This window comes from Heptranchias perlo, chromosome 43 (genome assembly GCF_035084215.1).
Source record: "Heptranchias perlo isolate sHepPer1 chromosome 43, sHepPer1.hap1, whole genome shotgun sequence".
Taxonomy (NCBI): Eukaryota; Metazoa; Chordata; class Chondrichthyes; order Hexanchiformes; family Hexanchidae; genus Heptranchias; species Heptranchias perlo.
The window spans coordinates 4339964-4363758 of NC_090367.1; the positions used below are offsets into that span (position 1 = coordinate 4339964).

Below are 23795 nucleotides of genomic sequence, written 5' to 3' on the forward strand. Positions count from 1 at the left end.
CAGATTGTCCAGTGAGGGGGGGAGTATACAGATTGTCCCGTGAGGGGGGGAGTATACAGATTGTCCCGTGAGGGGGGGTGGGAGTAAACAGATTGTCCAGTGAGGGGGGGTGGGAGTATACAGATTGTCCAGTGAGGGGGGGTGGGAGTATACAGATTGTCCAGTGAGGGGGGGAGTATACAGATTGTCCAGTGAGGGGGGGGAGTATACAGATTGTCCAGTGAGGGGGGGGAGTATACAGATTGTCCAGTGAGGGGGGGGAGTATACAGATTGTCCAGTGAGGGGGGGAGTATACAGATTGTCCAGTGAGGGGGGGAGTACACAGATTGTCCAGTGAGGGGAGGGGAGTATACAGATTGTCCAGTGAGGGGAGGGGAGTATACAGATTGTCCAGTGAGGGGGGGAGTATACAGATTGTCCAGTGAGGGGAGGGGAGTATGCAGATTGTCCAGTGAGGGGGGGGGGAGTATACAGATTGTCCAGTGAGGGGGGGGGAGTATACAGATTGTCCAGTGAGGGGAGGGGAGTATACAGATTGTCCAGTGAGGGGAGGGGAGTATACAGATTGTCCAGTGAGGGGGGGGGAGTATACAGATTGTCCAGTGAGGGGGGAGGAATATACAGATTGTCCAGTGAGGGGAGGGGAGTATACAGATTGTCCAGTGAGGGGGGGGGAGTATACAGATTGTCCAGTGAGGGGAGGGGAGTATACAGATTGTCCAGTGAGGGGGGGGGAGTATACAGATTGTCCAGTGAGGGGGGGGGGGGAGTATACAGATTGTCCAGTGAGGGGGGGAGTATACAGATTGTCCAGTGAGGGGGGGGAGTATACAGATTGTCCAGTGAGGGGGGGGGGAGTATACAGATTGTCCAGTGAGGGGGGGAGTATACAGATTGTCCAGTGAGGGGGGGGGGGGGGGAGTATACAGATTGTCCAGTGAATGGGGGGGAGTATACAGATTGTCCAGTGAGGGGGGGGGAGTATACAGATTGTCCAGTGAGGGGGGGAGTATACAGATTGACCAGTGAGGGGGGGAGTATACAGATTGTCCAGTGAGGGGGGGAGTATACAGATTGTCCAGTGAGGGGGGGAGTATACAGATTGTCCAGTGAGGTGGGGAGTATACAGACTGTCCAGTGAGGGGCCGCCCCACAACAGTAGTGCCAATTAAGGGACCATCCCTAAAAAGCTGTCTCTTTGGAATGTGTGTGTGGGTACACAGCCAACAAACTGTCCCCTTCAGTGGGAGGTAAAGGGACATAGGAAACAGGAGGAGGCCATTCAGCCCCTCGGGCCTGTTCCACCAAACAGGACTCTGGTTCAACCAGAGCAGACCACGTGTCAATGGAGGTCGAAGGCCAGAGTCTCTCTGTAGGCCCTCTGCTTCAAGTGTCTACAGGGCCACCAAGGTCGGGGAGTTGAGGGAGTCCGACGATTGGTCCCCGCTGCTGCTGCTCCTGCGATGGGCGGCAGCGCAAGGCTCGGGCGAGGAGAAAATGGCCGTGCCGGAGCCGGAGGGGCCGGCAGAAGCTTCCGGAGCGTAGGCCGGCAGGCTGGGGTAGGTGAAGGCCAGGCCATCGGTGAAGGGGGTGACGGAGGGGGTTCGCATGAGGGTGGGCGTGTGCAACGCCTCGGGCTCCAGAAGCCCACTGCACAAATTGAGCTCGGGGACCGGCTTAATGGAGACTTTGGGAGGCCGCGGCCTGAGGGTGGAGGCCTGAGGTTCCGGGCCTGACTCCTTAGGCTTCGCTGCAGGGCCACTGGGCGTCCCCGACGCTGAACGGCTTCCAGTGTCGTCTGTAATTTTGCAAATGGGCTGATGAGCCTCCAGGACAAACTCCAGTTTCTCCTTCTCTTTCTGCAAGGCCGCAATTTCCTCCTGTAGATACGACTTTCTTTCCTCAAGTTGGTCAGTTTCCTGGGAAAATCAAATCAATTGTTTCTTCCACCGAGGTCACAGATATCAAACAACACGGGTTAGATACAGAGTAAAGCTCCCTCTACACTGTCCCATCAAACACTCCCAGGGCAGGTACAGCACGGGTTAGATACAGAGTAAAGCTCCCTCTACACTGTCCCATCAAACACTCCCAGGGCAGGTAGAGCACGGGTTAGATACAGAGTAAAGCTCCCTCTACACTGTCCCATCAAACACTCCCAGGGCAGGTACAGCACGGGTTCGATACAGAGTAAAGCTCCCTCTACACTGTCCCATCAAACACTCCCAGGGCAGGTACAGGGTTAGATACAGAGTAAAGCTCCCTCTACACTGTCCCATCAAACACTCCCAGGGCAGGTACAGGGTTAGATACAGAGTAAAGCTCCCTCTACACTGTCCCATCAAACACTCCCAGGGCAGGTACAGCACGGGTTCGATACAGAGTAAAGCTCCCTCTACACTGTCCCATCAAACACTCCCAGGGCAGGGACAGGGTTAGATACAGAGTAAAGCTCCCTCTACACTGTCCCATCAAACACTCCCAGGGCAGGTACAGGGTTAGATACAGAGTAAAGCTCCCTCTACACTGTCCCATCAAACACTCCCAGGGCAGGTACAGCACGGGTTAGATACAGAGTAAAGCTCCCTCTACACTGTCCCATCAAACACTCCCAGGGCAGGTACAGCACGGGTTAGATACAGAGTAAAGCTCCCTCTACACTGTCCTATCAAACACTCCCAGGGCAGGTACAGCACGGGTTAGATACAGAGTAAAGCTCCCTCTACACTGTCCTATCAAACACTCCCAGGGCAGGTACAGCATGGGTTAGATACAGAGTAAAGCTCCCTCTACACTGTCCTATCAAACACTCCCAGGGCAGGTACATGGTTAGATACAGGGTAAAGCTCCCTCTACACTGTCCCGTCAAACACTCCCAGGGCAGGTACATGGTTAGATACAGAGTAAAGCTCCCTCTACACTGTCCCATCAAACACTCCCAGGGTAGGTCCAGCACGGGTTAGATACAGAGTAAAGCTCCCTCTACACTGTCCCATCAAACACTCCCAGGGCAGGTACAGCACGGGTTCGATACAGAGTAACGCTCCCTCTACACTGACCCAGGGTAGGTCCAGCACTGTTCGATGGTTTCACTCACCGCCTGAAGCCAGTCGGTCAGTTCTCTCCGTCTGTTGCGACATTTTGCTGCAGCGACTTTGTTCCTCTCTCGTCGAAGTTTCTTCCTCTCCTCCTCCTCTGGCGATAGCTGTAAACAAGGTAGAGTATGAGTCTACTTGATACAAAGCACGTCCAACTCACCCCTCACAACAAGGTGGCTCAGTGGGCCTCTCTCTCTCTATCTCACTCGTCTCTGAGTCAGAAGGTCGTGGGTTCGAGCCCCCACTCCAGCGTCCGGAGCCCATAATCCAGGCCAACACTCCCAGTGCAGTACTGAGGGAGTGCTGCACTGTCGCAGGTGCCGTCTTTCGGATGAGACGTTAAACCCATCTGCCCCTCTCAGGTGGACGTAAAAGATCCCACGGCCACTATTGGAAGAAGAGCAGGGGGAGTTCTCCCCGGTGTCCTGGGGCCGATATTTATCCCTCAACCAACACCTAAAATAGTTTAATTGGTCATTGCTGCTTGTGCCTTCTTGTTGTGCACCAATTGGCTGCTGTGTTTGCTACGGTGACACTTCAAAAAGTACTTCATTGGCTGAAAAGCGTTTTGGGACGTCCTGAAGTTGTAAAAGGCGCTATACAAATGCAAGTCTGCCTCTCGCTCCCTCACACATGGGACCCATCTGCATCTCGGGGGGGGAGCAGACTTTGGAGTCCATCCTTGTCACAAATTGCAGATTCAAACAGTGTTGTTTATGAGTCCCTGAACAACTAAATATAGCCTGATACCGGGGCTGAAAGGGTTAAATTACGAGGACAGCTTCCATAGATTGGGTTTGTATTCCCTCGAGATTAAGGGGTGATCTAATCGAGGGGTTTAAGATGATTAAAGGAGTTGATAGAGAGAAACTATTTCCTCTGGTGGGGGGAGTCCAGAACAAGGGGGCAGAACCTTAAAATTAGAGCCGGGCCGTTCAGGGGTGATGTCAGGAAGCACTTCTTCACACAAAGGGGAGTGGAAATCTGGAACTCTCCCCCCCCCAAAAAGCTGTTGAGGCTGGGGGTCAATTGGAAATTTCAAAACTGAGATTGATTGATTTTCCTTTTCGGTAAAGGGTATTAAGGGTTACGGAACCAAGGCAGGTAAATGGAGCTAAGATACAGATCAGCCATGATCTAATTGAATGAGCGGAACAGGCTCGAGGGGCTGAACGGCCTCCTCCTGTTCCTATGTTCCTAAGCCATTGTCAAAACCCATTCCCGTCTGTTATTCTTAAGTGTTGGGAGCTTGTATTTGGGAATTGTATCGAGATAATGAAACCCTCCGCTGGACTCCCACTGGACATCAGTGCAACGGGCCAGCAACTGATGAAAAGGAGGGAGAAAAAAATCTTCCAAAGTTTGCTACAAGTCTGGAGCAGGTCGAGGGGCCATCCCAAACAGAAAAGGTCAGTTTACACTGACCACACTGGGAGTTACCGGGAACGGTCCTGGTCTCCAATTACTGGGAACGGTTCTGGTCTCCATATTATAAAAAGGATATAGAGGCACTGGAGAAGGTGCAAAAAAAGATTTACAAGGATGGTACCAGAACTGAGAGGTTTATAACTATCAGGAAAGATTGAACAGGCTGGGGCTCTTTTCTCTAGAAAAGAGAAGGCTGAGAGGTGACCTGATAGAGGCCTTTAAGGTCATGAAGGGGTTTCGATAGGGTAGACGGAGAGAAGATGTTCCCACTTGTGGGGGAGACCAGAACTAGGGGCCATAAATATAAGATAGTCACTAATAAATCCAATAGGGAATTCAGGAGAAACTTCTTTACCCAGAGAGTGGGGAGAATGTGGAAGTGGCTGAGGTGAATAGCAAAGATGCATTTAAGGGAAAGCTGGATAAACACATGAGGGAGAGAGGAATAGAAGGATATGCTGATAGGGTGAGATGAAGAGGAAGTGGGAGGAGTCTCGTGTGGAGCATGGGCGCGGTCGCAGGCCAGTCGGGCCGAATGGCCTGTTTCTGAGCTGCAGCCTCTACGTGATTCTGTGTTATGGGCAGGGAGAGCGCTGGTTGAGATTGTCTGAGCAGGGAGTGGGACTGCTGACTCACGGGGCAATCTGGAGCCGGTTACTGAGAAGAAAAAGGAGGGAAAAGCAACAGGATAAATAGGTAAATGAGAGTGAGTAAGGCAGGAGCTATGAGTGAGACTGGAGTGAGTAAGTTGGTGTTGGACAACGAGAAGCAATTATCGACGGAAGTGAGCAGCCCCACTGCATTAGTCATCAGAGAATAATTCTAATCTGTGGCTGTTGTTGGAGCATTTTCTTTTCTCACTTCTCTGCTTCAGAATCTTTGATTCATATTTTAGATTCTGGAGGTGGCGGGGGAGAAGGGGAGTGTGAGATGACAGGCTGAAGGAACCAGCCAACGTAAGGGAGCAAGAGATATCTCTCAACGACAGATACTTGCACTTGAGCGTAGTCCCAGGACGCTTCCCAGGAGTCCTGGGACTACGCTCAAGTCTGACACTTGACACATGAGGAGATATTAGGACAGGTGACCAAAAGCTCGGTCGAAGAGGCAGGTTTTAAGGAGTGTCTTGAAGGAGGAGAGAGAGAGGCGGAGAGGTTTAGGGAGGGAATTCCAGAGCTTAGGGCCCGGGCAGCTGAAGGCACGGCCGCCAATGGTGGGGCGATGGGAATCGTGGAGGCGCAAGAGGCCGGAATTGGAGGAGCGCGGAGATCTCGGAGTGGGCCGGAGGAGGTTACAGAGATTGGGGAGGGGGGGGGGCGCGAGGCCAGTACCTGGCTGACAGGTAAGTGGGATTTGACCATCTCCTGGGCCACAAGAAACACTCCTGAGATATCCCGACAATCCAGAGTGGGAGAAAAGAGACCCCCCCTAAAGGTAAGTGTTGAATTATTTCTGCGGGCCTCGGAGGAGCAGGACTGAAGCTCCCGGGACCGACAGAAATAATCTGGGCCTCTGTCGCCTGGGGGGCAGCGACACTCCCCACAGGACAGGGGCCCAGCTGCCTTCCTCGCAGAGGATACAGATGTGTCGCAACACCTGCTCATCGCAGAGGCCCTGCAGCTGCTGCTGTGAATCACCTCTGGCAGCGTGAGTCAGGACAGATCACGCAGAGGCGGGGTCTCTGCTCGCAGAGTGGAAATCCTATACCAGTCAGGGCCTGTGTCATGGAACCAGGCTTTAAGTGTATGTTGAGTGTAGGTGGGTGGAAACTTGACATTTAAAAGTGCAAAGGTGCATAATCCCACCCCCTAGGGTATCATGCGCACACACAGACACACACAGACACACACACACAAACACACACACAGACACACACAAACACACACACACACACACACACAGACACACACACACAAACACACACAAACACACACAGACACACACACACAAACACACACACACACACAAACACACACACACACAGACACACACACACACACACAAACACACACAGACACACACACACAGACACACACACACACAGACACACACACACAAACACACACACACAAACACACACAGACACACACACACAAACACACACACAAACACACACACACAAACACACACACAAACACACACAGACACACACACACAAACACACTCACACAGACACACACAAACACAAACACACAGACACACACAAACACACAGACACACACACACACAAACACACAGGCACACAAACACACACACACACAAACACACACAGACACACACACAAACACACACAGACACACACACAAACACACACAGGCACACAAACACACACACAGACACACACACAGACACACACACAAACACACACAGGCACACAAACACACACACAGACACACACAAACACAAACACACACACAGACACACACACACAAACACACACACAGACACACACACACAAACACACACAGACACACACACAAACACACACAGGCACACAAACACACACACAGACACACACACAAACACACACAAAAACACACACACGCAAACACACACACACAAGCGTGCACACACAAACACACAGGGCAAAAAATGGTTCAAACAAAGAACTGAGAGGGTATAACTATGGGGACAGACTGAACAGGCTGGGGCGTTTTCGCTGCCAGAGGTGACCTGATAGAGGTCCTTAAAATCGCAAAGGGTTTGATAGGGTGAACATAGAGAAGATGTTTCCACTTGTGGCCCATCTGGTCTGTGCTGGTGTTTACACTCCACACGAGCCTCCTCCCTCCCCTCTTCATCTCACCCTATCAGCCTATCCTTCTATTCCTTTCTCCCTCATGTGTTTATCGAGCTTCCCCTTAAATGTATCTATTCTATTCCCCTCAACTACTCCTTGTGAGTTCCACATTCTCACCACTCTCTGGGTGAAGAAGTTTCTCCTGAATTCCCGATTGGATTTATTAGTGACTATCTTATATTTATGGCCCTAGTTGTGGTCTCCGAATGGCCTGTTTCTGTGCTGTACATTCAATGTCATTTTTTGCCTTTAAATTGCTCTTTCTGTGCCTTAACTCAGGTATTCCTTCAGACCTGCCTGTAACAAAGTTCACTCTCATATAATTCCCAGCCTGCCTTTACACACCTCTTGATCAACACTCACAATTATATATTCGACACTGACCACTCCGTCTGGACCCATATCCATCCAACAACTCAATACACAAGAGCACTGGGCCATAATCTCATCTCAGGGTTCAAAACAATTTCTCACTGAGGCTGGACATCACTTCCGGGTATCTGTTATTCTATATATAAACCCCCCGAACCCCTCGATTAGATTCCAGCCTGTAACTCACTCCCGGGTATCTGTTATTCTATATATAAACCCCCCCCGAACCCCTCGATTAGATTCCAGTCTGTAACTCACTCCCGGGTATCTGTTATTCTATATATAAACTCCCCCGAACCCCTCGATTAGATTCCAGTCTGTAACTCACTCCCGGGTATCTGTTATTACACATATTGTGTCAGTATTTACAGGGGGTCCCCAGGAGTGTGTCAGTATTTACAGGGGGTCCCCGGGAGTGTGTCAGTATTAACAGGGGGTTCCCGGGAGTGTGTCAGTATTAACAGGGGGTCCCCGGGAGTGTGTCAGTATTAACAGGGGGTCCCCGGGAGTGTGTCAGTATTTACAGGGGGTCCCCGGGAGTGTGTCAGTATTTACGGGGGGTCCCCGGGAGTGTGTCAGTATTTACAGGGAGTCCCCGGGGAGTGTGTCGGTATTTACAGGGGGTCCCCGGGAGTGTGTCAGTATTTACAGGGGGTCCCTGGGAATGTGTCGGTATTTACAGGGGGTCCCCGGGAGTGTGTCAGTATTTACAGGGGGTCCCCGGGAGTGTGTCAGTATTTACAGGGGGTCCCTGGGAATGTGTCGGTATTTACAGGGGGTCCCCGGGAGTGTGTCGGTATTTACAGGGGGTCCCCGGGGAGTGTGTCGGTATTTACAGGGGGTCCCCGGGAGTGTGTCAGTATTTACAGGGGGTCCCCGGGGAGTGTGTCAGTATTTACAGGGGGTCCCCAGGAGTGTGTCAGTGTTTACAGGGGGTCCCCGGGAGTGTGTCAGTATTTACAGGGGGTCCCCAGGAGTGTGTCAGTGTTTACAGGGGGTCCCCGGGGAGTGTGTCCGTATTTACAGGGGGTCCCCGGGAGTGTGTCAGTATTTACAGGGGGTCCCCGGGAGTGTGTCAGTATTTACAGGGGGTCCCCAGGATTGTGTCAGTATTTACAGGAGGTCCCCGGGAGTGTGTCAGTATTTACAGGGGGTCCCCGGGAGTGTGTCAGTATTTACGGGGTGGTCCCCGGGATTGTGTCAGTATTTACAGGGGGTCCCCGGGAGTGTGTCAGTATTTACAGGGGGTCCCCGGGGAGTGTGTCAGTATTTACAGGGAGTCCCCGGGAGTGTGTCAGTATTTACAGGGAGTCCCCGGGAGTGTGTCAGTATTTACAGGGAGTCCCCGGGAGTGTGTCAGTATTTACGGGGGGTCCCCGGGAGTGTGTCAGTGTTTACAGGGGGTTCCCGGGAGTGTGTCAGTATTTACGGGGGGTCCCCGGGAGTGTGTCAGTATTTACAGGGGGTTCCCGGGAGTGTGTCAGTATTTACAGGGAGTCCCCGGGAGTGTGTCAGTATTTACAGGGAGTCCCCGGGAGTGTGTCAGTATTTACAGGGAGTCCCCGGGAGTGTGTCAGTATTTACGGGGGGTCCCCGGGAGTGTGTCAGTGTTTACAGGGGGTTCCCGGGAGTGTGTCAGTATTTACGGGGCGTCCCCGGGAGTGTGTCAGTATTTACAGGGGGTTCCCGGGAGTGTGTCAGTATTTACAGGGGGTCCCCGGGAGTGTGTCAGTGTTTACAGGGGGTCCCCAGGAGTGTGTCAGTGTTTACAGGGGGTCCCCGGGAGTGTGTCAGTATTTACAGGGGGTCCCCAGGAGTGTGTCAGTGTTTACAGGGGGTCCCCGGGGAGTGTGTCCGTATTTACAGGGGGTCCCCGGGAGTGTGTCAGTATTTACAGGGGGTCCCCGGGAGTGTGTCAGTATTTACAGGGGGTCCCCAGGATTGTGTCAGTATTTACAGGAGGTCCCCGGGAGTGTGTCAGTATTTACAGGGGGTCCCCGGGAGTGTGTCAGTATTTACGGGGTGGTCCCCGGGATTGTGTCAGTATTTACAGGGGGTCCCCGGGAGTGTGTCAGTATTTACAGGGGGTCCCCGGGGAGTGTGTCAGTATTTACAGGGAGTCCCCGGGAGTGTGTCAGTATTTACAGGGAGTCCCCGGGAGTGTGTCAGTATTTACAGGGAGTCCCCGGGAGTGTGTCAGTATTTACGGGGGGTCCCCGGGAGTGTGTCAGTGTTTACAGGGGGTTCCCGGGAGTGTGTCAGTATTTACGGGGGGTCCCCGGGAGTGTGTCAGTATTTACAGGGGGTCCCCGGGAGTGTGTCAGTATTTACGGGGTGGTCCCCGGGATTGTGTCAGTATTTACAGGGGGTCCCCGGGAGTGTGTCAGTATTTACAGGGGGTCCCCGGGGAGTGTGTCAGTATTTACAGGGAGTCCCCGGGAGTGTGTCAGTATTTACAGGGAGTCCCCGGGAGTGTGTCAGTATTTACAGGGAGTCCCCGGGAGTGTGTCAGTATTTACGGGGGGTCCCCGGGAGTGTGTCAGTGTTTACAGGGGGTTCCCGGGAGTGTGTCAGTATTTACGGGGGGTCCCCGGGAGTGTGTCAGTATTTACAGGGGGTTCCCGGGAGTGTGTCCGTATTTACAGGGAGTCCCCGGGAGTGTGTCAGTATTTACAGGGAGTCCCCGGGAGTGTGTCAGTATTTACAGGGAGTCCCCGGGAGTGTGTCAGTATTTACGGGGGGTCCCCGGGAGTGTGTCAGTGTTTACAGGGGGTTCCCGGGAGTGTGTCAGTATTTACGGGGCGTCCCCGGGAGTGTGTCAGTATTTACAGGGGGTTCCCGGGAGTGTGTCAGTATTTACAGGGGGTCCCCGGGAGTGTGTCAGTGTTTACAGGGGGTCCCCAGGAGTGTGTCAGTGTTTACAGGGGGTCCCCGGGAGTGTGTCAGTATTTACAGGGGGTCCCCAGGAGTGTGTCAGTGTTTACAGGGGGTCCCCGGGGAGTGTGTCCGTATTTACAGGGGGTCCCCGGGAGTGTGTCAGTATTTACAGGGGGTCCCCGGGAGTGTGTCAGTATTTACAGGGGGTCCCCAGGATTGTGTCAGTATTTACAGGAGGTCCCCGGGAGTGTGTCAGTATTTACAGGGGGTCCCCGGGAGTGTGTCAGTATTTACGGGGTGGTCCCCGGGATTGTGTCAGTATTTACAGGGGGTCCCCGGGAGTGTGTCAGTATTTACAGGGGGTCCCCGGGGAGTGTGTCAGTATTTACAGGGAGTCCCCGGGAGTGTGTCAGTATTTACAGGGAGTCCCCGGGAGTGTGTCAGTATTTACAGGGAGTCCCCGGGAGTGTGTCAGTATTTACGGGGGGTCCCCGGGAGTGTGTCAGTGTTTACAGGGGGTTCCCGGGAGTGTGTCAGTATTTACGGGGGGTCCCCGGGAGTGTGTCAGTATTTACAGGGGGTTCCCGGGAGTGTGTCAGTATTTACAGGGAGTCCCCGGGAGTGTGTCAGTATTTACAGGGAGTCCCCGGGAGTGTGTCAGTATTTACAGGGAGTCCCCGGGAGTGTGTCAGTATTTACGGGGGGTCCCCGGGAGTGTGTCAGTGTTTACAGGGGGTTCCCGGGAGTGTGTCAGTATTTACGGGGGGTCCCCGGGAGTGTGTCAGTATTTACAGGGGGTTCCCGGGAGTGTGTCAGTATTTACAGGGGGTCCCCGGGAGTGTGTCAGTATTTACAGGGGGTCCCCGGGAGTGTGTCAGTGTTTACAGGGGGTCCCCGGGGAGTGTGTCAGTGTTTACAGGGGGTTCCCGGGAGTGTGTCATTATTAAGAGGGGGTCCCCGGGAGCGTGTCGGTATTTACAGGGTGTCCTCCACCAGAAAGGTTTGGAAACTAGCGGCAAGGCATCTTGTCTTGGCAGAGTGTGAACACTTGGTGACTCTGGTGTGTCCTACGGCTGAGGGATAGGGACTGACTTTGCTCTCCCTGGGCCTCAGGATTCTGGTCCTATCCTGGCCTTTTCCCCTCTCACTCCCTGACCGGTGCGCGACAGTTCCACTGTATCCTGCTTATGGGCACAATTAAAGGCTTGAGCAATGGAAATAATGGGGGGGATAGGTGCAATTGGCATTAAAGTACCCTTGCTTCCACATTTAGGCCCATTGGATTCTGGATACCTCCCTGTATGATGGAGATCACAAGTCAGGAGTGTGATGGAATACTCTCCACTCGCCTGGATGGGGCCATTGCAACAACACTCAAGAAGCTCGATACCATCCAGGACAAAGCAGTCCGCTCCATCGGCACCCCATCCACCACCCTAAACATTCACTCCCTTCACCACCGGCGCACAGTGGCTGCAGTGTGTACCATCCACAGGATGCACTGCAGCAACTCGCCAAGGCTTCTTCGACAGCACCTCCCAAACCCGCGACCTCTACCACCTAGAAGGACAAGGGCAGCAGGCACATGGGAACAACACCACCTGCACGTTCCCCTCCGAGTCACACACCATCCCGACTTGGAAATATATCGGCCGTTCCTTCATCGTCGCTGGGTCCAAATCCTGGAACTCCCTTCCTAACAGCACTGTGGGAGAACCGTCACCACACGGACTGCAGCGGTTCAGGAAGGCGGCTCACCACCACCTTCTCAAGGGGCAATTAGGGATGGGCAATAAATGCCCGGCCTCGCCAGCGACGCCCACATCCCGAGAGTGAATGAGAAACCCTCTATAATTAAGCTACAAACATCGTAAATCAGGGATCTTGACCACACCCCCAATAACCTACCTCTTCTTCCTTTCTTCTCCTGCCCCCAAACGTGGGCCCAGCGGTCCTGATGACCCCTGGCCTTGGCATGCCAGAAGAGCCTGGGGCCGAGGCCAGCCCTAGGTGGGGGGAAGGGTAGGATCTTGGGTAGAGAGTGGATGTCGAGGCGGTGATGACGGTGGGTTGAACCATCCACTGGAGCTCCTGGCTGTTGGTGATGGTGGTGAGAGAGGGCACTGAGGTACCACATTGTGCCACATTGTACTTCTGAAAGAGGGAGATCAAAAAGGTTCAAACATTTAACGCCTTGGTGTAAAATTAAAGGATCACACATCCACCGACTGAACCAATCCTCTCTCCCCACCCCTCCTCCCTCTACAATCCTACACACTCTGCCTCCTCGCAGAACCTCTGCCTTGTTGACGTCAGCAGTGCGAAAGTGTTGCATTTATTGCATAGACCTGTGTTGAATTTCCAGCACAGAAACAGGCCATTCGGCCCATCTGGTCTATGCCGGTGTTTATGCTCCACACGAGCCTCCTCCCGCCCTACTTCATCTCTCCCTATCCTTCTATTCCTTTCTCCCTCGTGTATTTATCCAGCTTCCCCTTAAATTTGCCTCAACTACTCCTTGTGGGAGCGAGTTCCACATTCTCACCACTCTCTGGGTAAAGAAGTTTCTCCCGAATTCCCTATTCGGAATATTCGTGACTATCTTATATTTATTGTCTCCCCCGTGTCGCTGGCGAGGCCGGCATTTATTGCCCATCCCTAATTGCCCCTTGAGAAGGTGGTGGCGAGCTGCCTTCTTAAACCGAGTCTAACCACCTCCCCTTGACATGCAACGGCATTACCATCGCCGAATCCCCCACCATCAACATCCTGGGTGTCACCATTGACCAGAAACTTAACTGGACCAGCCATATAAATACTGTGGCTACGAGAGCAGGTCAGAGGCTGGGTATTCTGCGGCGAGTGACTCACCTCCTGACTCCCCTAAGCCTTTCCACCATCTACAAGGCACAAGTCAGGAGTGTGATGGAATACTCTCCACTTGCCTGGATGAGTGCAGCTCCAACAACACTCGAGAAGCTCGACACCATCCAGGACAAAGCAGCCCGCTTGATTGGCACCCCATCCACCACCCTAAACATTCACTCCCTTCACCACCGACGCACTGTGGCTGCAGTGTGTACCATCCACAGGATGCACTGCAGCAATTCGCCAAGGCTTCTTCGACAGCACCTCCCAAACCCGCGACCTCTACCACCTAGAAGGACAAGGGCAGCAGGTACATGGGAACAACACCACCTGCACGTTCCCCTCCAAGTCACACACCATCCCGACTTGGAAATATATCGGCCGTTCCTTCATCGTCGCTGGGTCAAAAACCTGGAACTCCCTTCCGAACTGCACTGTGGGAGAACCGTCACCACACGGACTGCAGCGGTTCAAGAAGGCGGCTCACCACCACCTTCTCGAGGGGCAATTAGGGATGGGCAATAAATGCCGGCCTCGCCAGTGACGCCCACATCCCATGAACGAATAAAAAAAAAGTGGAAACATCTTCCCTACGTCTACCCTATCAAAACCTCTCACAATTTTAAAGACCTCTATCAGGTCACCCCTCAGTCTTCTCTTTTCTAGAGAAGAAAATATATATATTTATATTGCGCCATTCATGACCTCAGGACGTCCCAAAGTGCTTTACAGCCAATGAAGTACTTTTTGAAGTGTAGTCACTGTTGTAATGTAGGAAACGCAGCAGCCAATTTGCGCACAGCAAGATCCCACAAACAGCAATGTGATAACTGACCAGATCATCTGTTTTTTTTTAGTGATGTTGGTTGAGGGATAAATATTGGTCAGGACACCAGGGAGAATTCCCCATCTCTTCTTTGAAATAGTGGCCATGGGATCTTTTACATCCACCTGAGAGGGCAGACGGGGCCTCAGTTTAACGTCTCATCTGAAAGACGGCACCTCCGACAGTGCAGCGCTCCCTCAGTACTGCTTTGGAGTGTCAGCTTGAATTTTTGTGCTCAAGTCTCTGGAGTGAGGCTTGAACCCATGACCTTCTGACTCAGAGGTGAGAGTGCTCCCCACTGAGCCAGGGCTGACATCTTACATTAGAGAAAAATTGAGAAAAAGACCACAACCAGGAAAAAAATTCAAAGAACAATTTTAAATCCTCCTGCGTTGCAGGAGATCACTCCTCAGCCGTGCAGACAAACTTTTCCTTGTGATTTTCCTGAGCTGTTAGTGATTGACAGACCATGTTAACTGTGCCTTAACCACTGACAGACCATGTTAACTGTACCTTAACCACTGACAGACCATGTTAACTGTACCTTAACCATTGACAGACCATGTTAACTGTACCTTAACCACTGACAGACCATGTTAACTGTACCTTAACCATTGACAGACCATGTTAACTGTGCCTTAACCACTGACAGACCATATTAACTGTACCTTAACCATTGACAGACCATGTTAACTGTGCCTTAACCATTGACAGACCCTGTCAACTGTACCTTAACCATTGACAGACCATGTTACCTGTACCTTAACCATTGACAGACCCTGTTAACTGTACCTTAACCACTGACAGACCCTGTTAACCATACCTTAACCACTGACAGACCCTGTTAACTGTACCTTAACCATTGACAGTCCCTCCCTGTCTATATATTGCACGCTCTCTCTGTCTATATATTTCAATCTCTCTCTGTCTATGTTTCACTCTCTCTCTGTCTATATATTTCACTCCCTCTCTGTCTATATCTTTCACTCTCTGTCTATATCTTTCACTCTCTCTCTGTCTATATATTTCACTCTCTCTCTGTCTATATATTTCACTCTCTCTCTGTCTATATATTTCACTCCCTCTCTGTCTATATCTTTCACTCTCTCTCTATGTTTCACTCTCTGTCTATATATTTCACTCTCTCTCTGTCTATATCTTTCACTCTCTCTCTGTCTATATATTTCACTCTCTCTCTGTCTATATTTCACTCTCTCTCTGTCTATATATTTCACTCTCTCTCTGTCTATATTTCACTCTCTCTCTGTCTATATATTTCACTCTCTCTCTGTCTATATTTCACTCTCTCTCTGTCTATATCTTTCACTCTCTCTCTGTCTATATCTTTCACTCTCTCTCTGTCTATATATTTCACTCTCTCTCTGTCTATATATTTCACTCCCTCTCTGTCTATATCTTTCACTCTCTCTCTGTCTATATATTTCACTCCCTCTCTGTCTATATCTTTCACTCTCTGTCTATATCTTTCACTCCCTCTCTGTCTATATCTTTCAATCTCTCTGTCTATATCTTTCACTCTCTCTCTGTCTATGTTTCACTCTCTGTCTATATATTTCACTCCCTGTCTGTCTATATCTTTCACTCTCTGTCTATATCTTTCACTCTCTCTCTGTCTATATATTTCACTCTCTCTCTGTCTATATCTTTCACTCTCTCTCTGTCTATATATTTCACTCTCTCTCTGTCTATATATTTCACTCTCTGTCTATATATTTCACCCCCTCTCTGTCTATATCTTTCAATCTCTCTCTGTCTATGTTTCATTCTCTGTCTATATATTTCACTCCCTGTCTGTCTATATCTTTCACTCTCTGTCTATATCTTTCACTCTCTCTCTGTCTATATATTTCACTCTCTCTCTGTCTATATCTTTCACTCTCTCTCTGTCTATATATTTCACTCTCTCTCTGTCTATATATTTCACTCTCTGTCTATATATTTCACTCCCTCTCTGTCTATATCTTTCAATCTCTCTGTCTATATCTTTCACTCTCTCTCTGTCTATGTTTCACTCTCTGTCTATATATTTCACTCCCTCTCTGTCTATATCTTTCACTCTCTGTCTATATCTTTCACTCTCTCTCTGTCTATATATTTCACTCTCTCTCTGTCTATATCTTTCACTCTCTCTCTGTCTATATATTTCACTCTCTCTCTGTCTATATATTTCACTCTCTCTCTGTCTATGTTTCACTCTCTCTCTGTCTATATATTTCACTCCCTCTCTGTCTATATCTTTCACTCTCTGTCTATATCTTTCACTCTCTCTCTGTCTATATATTTCACTCTCTCTCTGTCTATATATTTCACTCTCTGTCTATATATTTCACTCCCTCTCTGTCTATATCTTTCACTCTCTCTCTATGTTTCACTCTCTGTCTATATATTTCACTCTCTCTCTGTCTATATCTTTCACTCTCTCTCTGTCTATATATTTCACTCTCTCTCTGTCTATATTTCACTCTCTCTCTGTCTATATATTTCACTCTCTCTCTGTCTATATTTCACTCTCTCTCTGTCTATATATTTCACTCTCTCTCTGTCTATATTTCACTCTCTCTCTGTCTATATCTTTCACTCTCTCTCTGTCTATATCTTTCACTCTCTCTCTGTCTATATCTTTCACTCCCTCTCTGTCTATATCTTTCACTCTCTCTCTGTCTATATATTTCACTCCCTCTCTGTCTATATCTTTCACTCTCTGTCTATATCTTTCACTCCCTCTCTGTCTATATCTTTCAATCTCTCTGTCTATATCTTTCACTCTCTCTCTGTCTATGTTTCACTCTCTGTCTATATATTTCACTCCCTGTCTGTCTATATCTTTCACTCTCTGTCTATATCTTTCACTCTCTCTCTGTCTATATATTTCACTCTCTCTCTGTCTATATCTTTCACTCTCTCTCTGTCTATATATTTCACTCTCTCTCTGTCTATATATTTCACTCTCTCTCTGTCTATATATTTCACTCTCTGTCTATATATTTCACTCCCTCTCTGTCTATATCTTTCAATCTCTCTGTCTATATCTTTCACTCTCTCTCTGTCTATGTTTCACTCTCTGTCTATATATTTCACTCCCTCTCTGTCTATATCTTTCACTCTCTGTCTATATCTTTCACTCTCTCTCTGTCTATATATTTCACTCTCTCTCTGTCTATATCTTTCACTCTCTCTCTGTCTATATATTTCACTCTCTCTCTGTCTATATATTTCACTCTCTGTCTATATATTTCACTCCCTCTCTGTCGATATCTTTCACTCTCTCTCTGTCGATATATTTCACTCCCTCTCTGTCGATATCTTTCAATCTCTCTGTCTATATCTTTCACTCTCTCTCTGTCTATGTTTCACTCTCTGTCTATATATTTCACTCTCTCTCTGTCTATATCTTTCACTCTCTCTCTGTCTATATATTTCACTCTCTCTCTGTCTATATTTCACTCTCTCTCTGTCTCTATTTCACTCTCTCTGTCTATATATTTCACTCTCTCTCTGTCTATATATTTCACTCTCTCTCTGTCTATATCTTTCACTCTCTCTCTGTCTATATCTTTCACTCTCTCTCTGTCTATATCTTTCACTCTCTCTCTGTCGATATCTTTCACTCTCTCTCTGTCTATATCTTTCACTCTCTCTCTCTGTCTATATCTTTCACTCTCTCTCTCTGTCTATGTTTCATTCTCTCTCTGTCTATATATTTCACTCTCTCTCTGCCGATATCTTTCACTCTCTCTCTGTCTATATATTTCACTCTCTCTCTGTCTATATCTTTCACTCTCTCTCTGTCGATATCTTTCACTCTCTCTCTCTGTCGATATCTTTCACTCTCTCTCTGTCTATGTTTCATTCTCTCTCTGTCTATATATTTCACTCTCTCTCTGCCGATATCTTTCACTCTCTCTCTGTCTATATATTTCACTCTCTCTCTGTCTATATCTTTCACTCTCTCTCTGTCTATATCTTTCACTCTCTTTCTCTGTCTATATCTTTCACTCTCTCTCTCTGTCTATGTTTCATTTTCTCTCTCTGTCTATATATTTCACTCTCTCTCTGTCTATATCTTTCACTCTCTGTCTATATCTTTCACTCTCTCTCTGTCTATATCTTTCACTCTCTGTCTATATATTTCACTCTCTCTCTGTCTATATATTTCACTCTCTCTCTGTCTATATATTTCACTCTCTTTCTCTGTCTATATCTTTCACTCTCTCTGTCTATATCTTTCACTCTCTCTCTGTCTATATCTTTCACTCTCTCTCTGTCTATATTTCACTCTCTCTCTGTCTATATCTTTCACTCTCTCTCTGTCTATATTTCACTCTCTCTCTCTGTCTATATCTTTCACTCTCTCTCTGACTATATTTCACTCTCTCTCTCTGTCTATATCTTTCACTCTCTCTCTGTCTATATTTCACTCTCTCTCTGTCTATATTTCACTCTCTCTCTGTCTATATCTTTCACTCTCTCTCTGTCTATATTTCACTCTCTCTCTCTGTCTATATCTTTCACTCTCTCTCTGACTATATTTCACTCTCTCTCTCTGTCTATATCTTTCACTCTCTCTCTGTCTATATTTCACTCTCTCTCTGTCTATATATTTCACTCTCTCTCTGTCTATATCTTTCACTCTCTGTCTATATATTTCACTCCCTCTCTGTCTATATATTTCACTCTCTCTCTCTGTCTATATCTTTCACTCACTCTCTGTCTATATTTCACTCTCTCTCTCTGTCTATATCTTTCACTCACTCTCTGTCTATATATTTCACTCTCTCTCTGTCTATGTTTCGCTCTCTCTCTGTGTCTATATATTTCACTCTCTGTTTCATTCTCTCGCTCTGTTTATATCTTTCACTCTCTCTGTTTGCATGTTTCACTCTCTGTATGTCTTTCTGTCATTGTCTCAGTTTCTGTGGCTATTAATCTTCCCTCTGTGTGTCTACAGATTTCTCTCTCTCTCTTCACCCGTGTTTGCCTCTTGCTTACTGTCTGCTTCTTACTCAAAAGCAAAATGCTGCGGATGCTGGAAATCTGAAATAAAAACAGAAAATGCTGGAGAAGCTCAGCAAGTCAGGCAGCTTCTGTGGAGAAAGAAACAGAGTTAACGTTTCAGGTCGGTGACCTTTCGTCTATCTCAGTTTGTCTCTCGCTTAAATTCTACCGGAAATGGCCAGACTCGGGGGTGGCTCGACCCCCTGCTCCCCAAACGGCAAAGAAATTGTGGGGAAACGGTGAGCAAAGGATGAAAGGAGGATGGAGACGGAAAGAGGAACAGCAACTGAGACAGGAGAAGAGGTGTTAACGGTACAACCAGGGCAGATTGGGAGGGCTCGTTCCCAATGTGAACAATCCTGAACTAGGGTCACACATTCCAGATCACAGATCTCAGGTAACAGATCTCAGGTCATAGATCCCAGGTCACAGGTCACAGATCTCAGGTCATAGATCCCAGGTCACAGATCTCAGGTCATAGATCCCAGGTCACAGATCTTCGACCTCAGATCACAAATCCTGGATCTCAGGTAACAGGTCATAGATCTCAGGTCACAGATCCCAGGTCATAGATCCCGGATCTCAGGTCACAGATCTCAGGTCACAGATCCCGGGTCACAGATCCTGGATCTCAGGTCACAGATCCTGGATCTCAGATCCCAGACCTCAGGTCACAGATCCTGGATCTCAGGTACCAGATCCCAAGTACCATCCCAGATAAGACCCCAGGTCACAGATCCTGGATCTCTGGTACCAGATCCCAAGTACCATCCCAGATAAGACCCTGGATCTCAGGTCCCAGATCCCAAGTACCATCCCAGATAAGACCCCAGGTCACAGATCCTGGATCCACAAGACAAGAGAGAGATTTTACAAAAAGCTGCCCGATCCCATCTGCCAGTCCGACCCCTTACCTGTACGGTCCTGGCTCCTGGAATCCCGCTGTACGGCGCGGCCCCTCGGTAGTTACTCGGGTACATGCTGTCTCGGTTCGGAACGATGCTGCCTGGGTGACTGAGCGCTCTCTCTCTCTCTCTCTCTGTGTGTGCCAGGTCTAGCTCAGTCCGCCGCGTACAGCCGCCACCGTGACTCAGAGCCTCGTAATCTCCTCCCGCCGACATCTAATGAATGGGACACCCCGCCCCAGCCCGAGGGAATGGGGGCAAACACTTCCAAATAATACAAGATGCAAAAAAAAACCAGCCTAACCCACCCCAGTGTAGCCCCATTCATTGATTGACTGACTTAGTCGCCTTTTAAAAATGTATTTACTTGTATCTAATTATTTACTAATTTCTTGTATGTGTTTATTTCTTTGTGTATTTGATAATTTATTAATTTACTATTCCTGCCCATTTACAGTGTACTGTTTTATTTTTGTGGGGTGGGGGACATCCCTTGCAGTTTACAGCCCTGCTGCTCAGATTGAATTTTTAAAATCTTCACCAGAACCCAACCTGTTGCAATCCCAGGCGATGACGCACTTGCCCATATTTGGTTGCGGTTTCCTGTCACAGGGAAATCCCTCAGCCTCCCAAATCGGTTGCCCTGCTCCCTCGACCCTCTCTCCCTCCCCCTGCACGTTTACCCGAGGTGTTACAGAGGACATCCCCCCCTCTCTATCTCCCCCCCCCCCTCCCTCTTGATGTATCGTTACAAGAAACTCCTTCACCTCTGACCTGACAGCTTCCCTGATACTCTCTCTAGCTTCTCTTATACTCTTTCGCATCTCCAGCCAGCGTTGCATTCGGGCTCATTCCAGGTTGGTGACACAGGAAAGGGTTGGAGGCTGAATCAGCCCGTCCTCTCACGGAAACGACAATGCTCCAGGATTTGGCACATGCCCATCCTTCCCCTCCAAAGCCTGTGTGTAGTCTGTCAATAATGTGAGCCTTTGGAATTCTCTACCCCCAGAGGGCTGCGGATGCTCAGTCTTGGAACAGGAGTCGGCCATTCAGCCCCTCGTGCCTGCTTCGCCATTTGATAAGATCATGGCTGATCTGTGATCTAACTCCATATACCTGCCTTTGGCCCGTATCCCTTGATACCTTTGGTTGCCAAAAAGCTATCTATCTCACATTTAAATTGAGCAATTGAGCTAGTATCAATTGCCGTTTGCGGAAGAGAGTTTCAAACTTCTACCACCCTTTGTGTGTAGAAATGTTTTCTAATCTCGCTCCTGAAAGGTCTGGCTCTAATTTTTAGACTGTGCCCCCTACTCCTAGAATCCCCAACCAGCGGAAATAGTTTCTCTCTATCCACCCTATCTGTTCCCCTTAATATCTTATAAACTTCGATCAGATCACCCCTTAACCTTCGAAACTCTAGAGAATACAACCCCAATTTGTGTAATCTCTCCTCGTAACTTAACCCTTGAAGTCCGGGTATCATTCTAGTAAACCTACGCTGCACTCCCTCCAAGGCCAATATGTCCTTCTGAAGGTGCGGTGCCCAGAACTGCTCACAGTACTCCAGGTGCGGTCTAACCAGGGTTTAGTATAAGCTGCAGCATAACTTCTGCCCCCTTGTACTCTAGTCCTTGAGTACATTCAAGGCTGAGATGGATAGGATTTTTGGACTCTTAAGGGGAGTCGAGGGATTATGGGGATCGGGCGGGGAAAGTGGAGTTGAGGTCAAAGATCAGCCATGATCTGATTGAATGGCGGAGCAGGCTCGAGGGGCCGAATGGCCAACTCCTGCTCCTGCTTCTTATGTTCTTAAACTCTTGCCTCGGAGTCAGAAGGTCCTGGGTTCGAGCCTCACTCCAGAGACTTGAGCACAAAAATCTAGGCTGACAGTACTGAGGGAGCGCTGCACTGTCGGAGGTACCGCCTTTCAGATGAGACGTTAAACCGAGGTCCCGTCTGCCCCTCTCAGGTGGACGTAAAAGATCCCACGGCCGCTATTGGAACAAGAGCAGGGGGAGTTCTCCCCAGTGTCCTGAGGCCAATATTTGCCCCCCCCAATCAACACCACTAAAAAACAGATTGATTTACTTGTCTGGTTGCTGTTTGTGGGATCTTGCTGTGCGCAAGTTGGTATTTCCCACATTACAACAGTGACTGCACCTCAAAAATTGGCTGCGAAGCTTTGGGAGGTCCTGAGGTGGTGAAAGGCGCTATAGAAATGCAAGATCTTTCTTACTTGAAAGCTCTGGAGCTGCTCCAAGAAAATGGCCCTACCTACTCGTTAAGGGCCACACATGTGACTGCGGCCACCCAATCGGGGAGCTACACTACTGACATAGAAAGGTCAAAGAGCCATAGGTGAGGAGCAAAAGAGGCCTTCTCTGCTCACCACCCCTGCATCGCACTGTCCCAAGGTAAATGTTTAAAAAAAGTTCTCAACACAGTCCCTTGTTGGCCAAGGTTTACAACAACAACAATTTGCATTTATATAGCGCCTTTAAGGTAGAAAAACGTCCCATGGTGCTTCACAGGAGCGATTATCAAACAAAATTTGACACTGAGCCACATGAGGAGATATTAGGACAGGTGACCAAAAGCTCGGTCAAAGAGGGAGGTTTTAAGGAGCGTCTTAAAGGAGGAGAGAGAGGGGGAGAGGTTTAGGGAGGGAATTCCAGAGCTTGGGGCCCAGGCAGCTGAAGGCACGGCCGCCAATGGCGGAGCGATGGGAATCGGGGATGGTCAAGAGGCCAGAATTGGAGGAGTGCAGAGATCTCGGAGGGTTGTAGGGCTGGAGGAGGTTACAGAGATAGGGAGGGGGGGCGAGGGCCACGGAGGGGTTTAAATACGAGGCTGGAGAATTTTAAAATCGAGGTGTTCCCGGACCGGGAGCCGATGTAGGTCAGCGAGCACAGTGGGGTGATGGGTGAATGGGGCTCGGGGCGAGTTAGGATACGGGGGGGGCCAGAGTTTTGGATGAGCTGAAGTTTACGGAGGGTGGAAGATGGGAGGCCGGCCAGGGGAGCGTTGGAATAGTCAAGTCTGGAGGTTACAAAGGCACAGATGAGGGTTTGAGCAGCAGGTGGTTTAGGCTGAGGCAGGGATTGAGATGGGCAACGTAACGGAGGTGGAAGGAGGCGGTCTTGGTGATGGAGAGGATGTGATGGAGGAAGCTCATCTCAGGGTCGAATCGGATGTTGAGCTGGGGAACAATTTACTTCAACCCGAGACACTGGCTGGGGAGGGGGATAGAATTGGGGGGCGAGGGTACTGAATTTACAGTGGGGGGCAAAGACTTCCCATTATTTAACTGGAGAAAATTGTTATGTTATTGGTTGGTTATAGGTTGTTGTGTTTGGTTGATTAGTGTTTTTGCTTGTTGATTGGTTATTGTGCTGTAGGTTAGTTGGTTGTATTTGGTTAGCGGCTGGTATGTTAGTTGATTGGTCGGTCATTGTATTTGGTTATTGATTGGTTGGTTGGTTATTATATTTGGTTATTGATTGGTTGGTTATTATATTTGGTTATTGATTGGTGCGTTAGTTGGTTGATTATATTTGGTTATTGATTGGTGCATTAGTTGGTTGGTTATTATATTTGGTTA

General features: G+C 49.2%; 1 protein-coding gene across 1 annotated transcript; it reads right to left on the reverse strand.

Moving 5' to 3' along the window:
* Positions 1–1395: 1395 nt before the first annotated feature.
* On the reverse strand, positions 1396–20266 carry fosl1a (FOS like 1, AP-1 transcription factor subunit a). The gene is made up of 4 exons (XM_067975782.1): positions 20201–20266; positions 12485–12730; positions 3099–3206; positions 1396–1920 (listed from the first exon to the last, which is right to left on the reverse strand). Exons 1-4 carry the CDS (start codon positions 20264–20266, stop codon positions 1396–1398), a joined length of 945 nt encoding a protein of 314 aa, XP_067831883.1.
* Positions 20267–23795: the final 3529 nt, after the last annotated feature.

Excerpts from the sequence above, each read along its gene's own strand:
- fosl1a (XM_067975782.1), bottom strand. The coding sequence starts at position 20,266 with ATGTACCCGAGTAACTACCGAGGGGCCGCGCCGTACAGCGGGATTCCA. Across the intron at positions 12,731-20,200 it reads CAGGAGCCAGGACCGTACAG|AAGTACAATGTGGCACAATG; the intron begins GTAAGGGGTCGG and ends TCCCTCTTTCAG. Across the intron at positions 3,207-12,484 it reads GGAGAAGAAAGGAAGAAGAG|CTATCGCCAGAGGAGGAGGA; the intron begins GTAGGTTATTGG and ends CCTTGTTTACAG.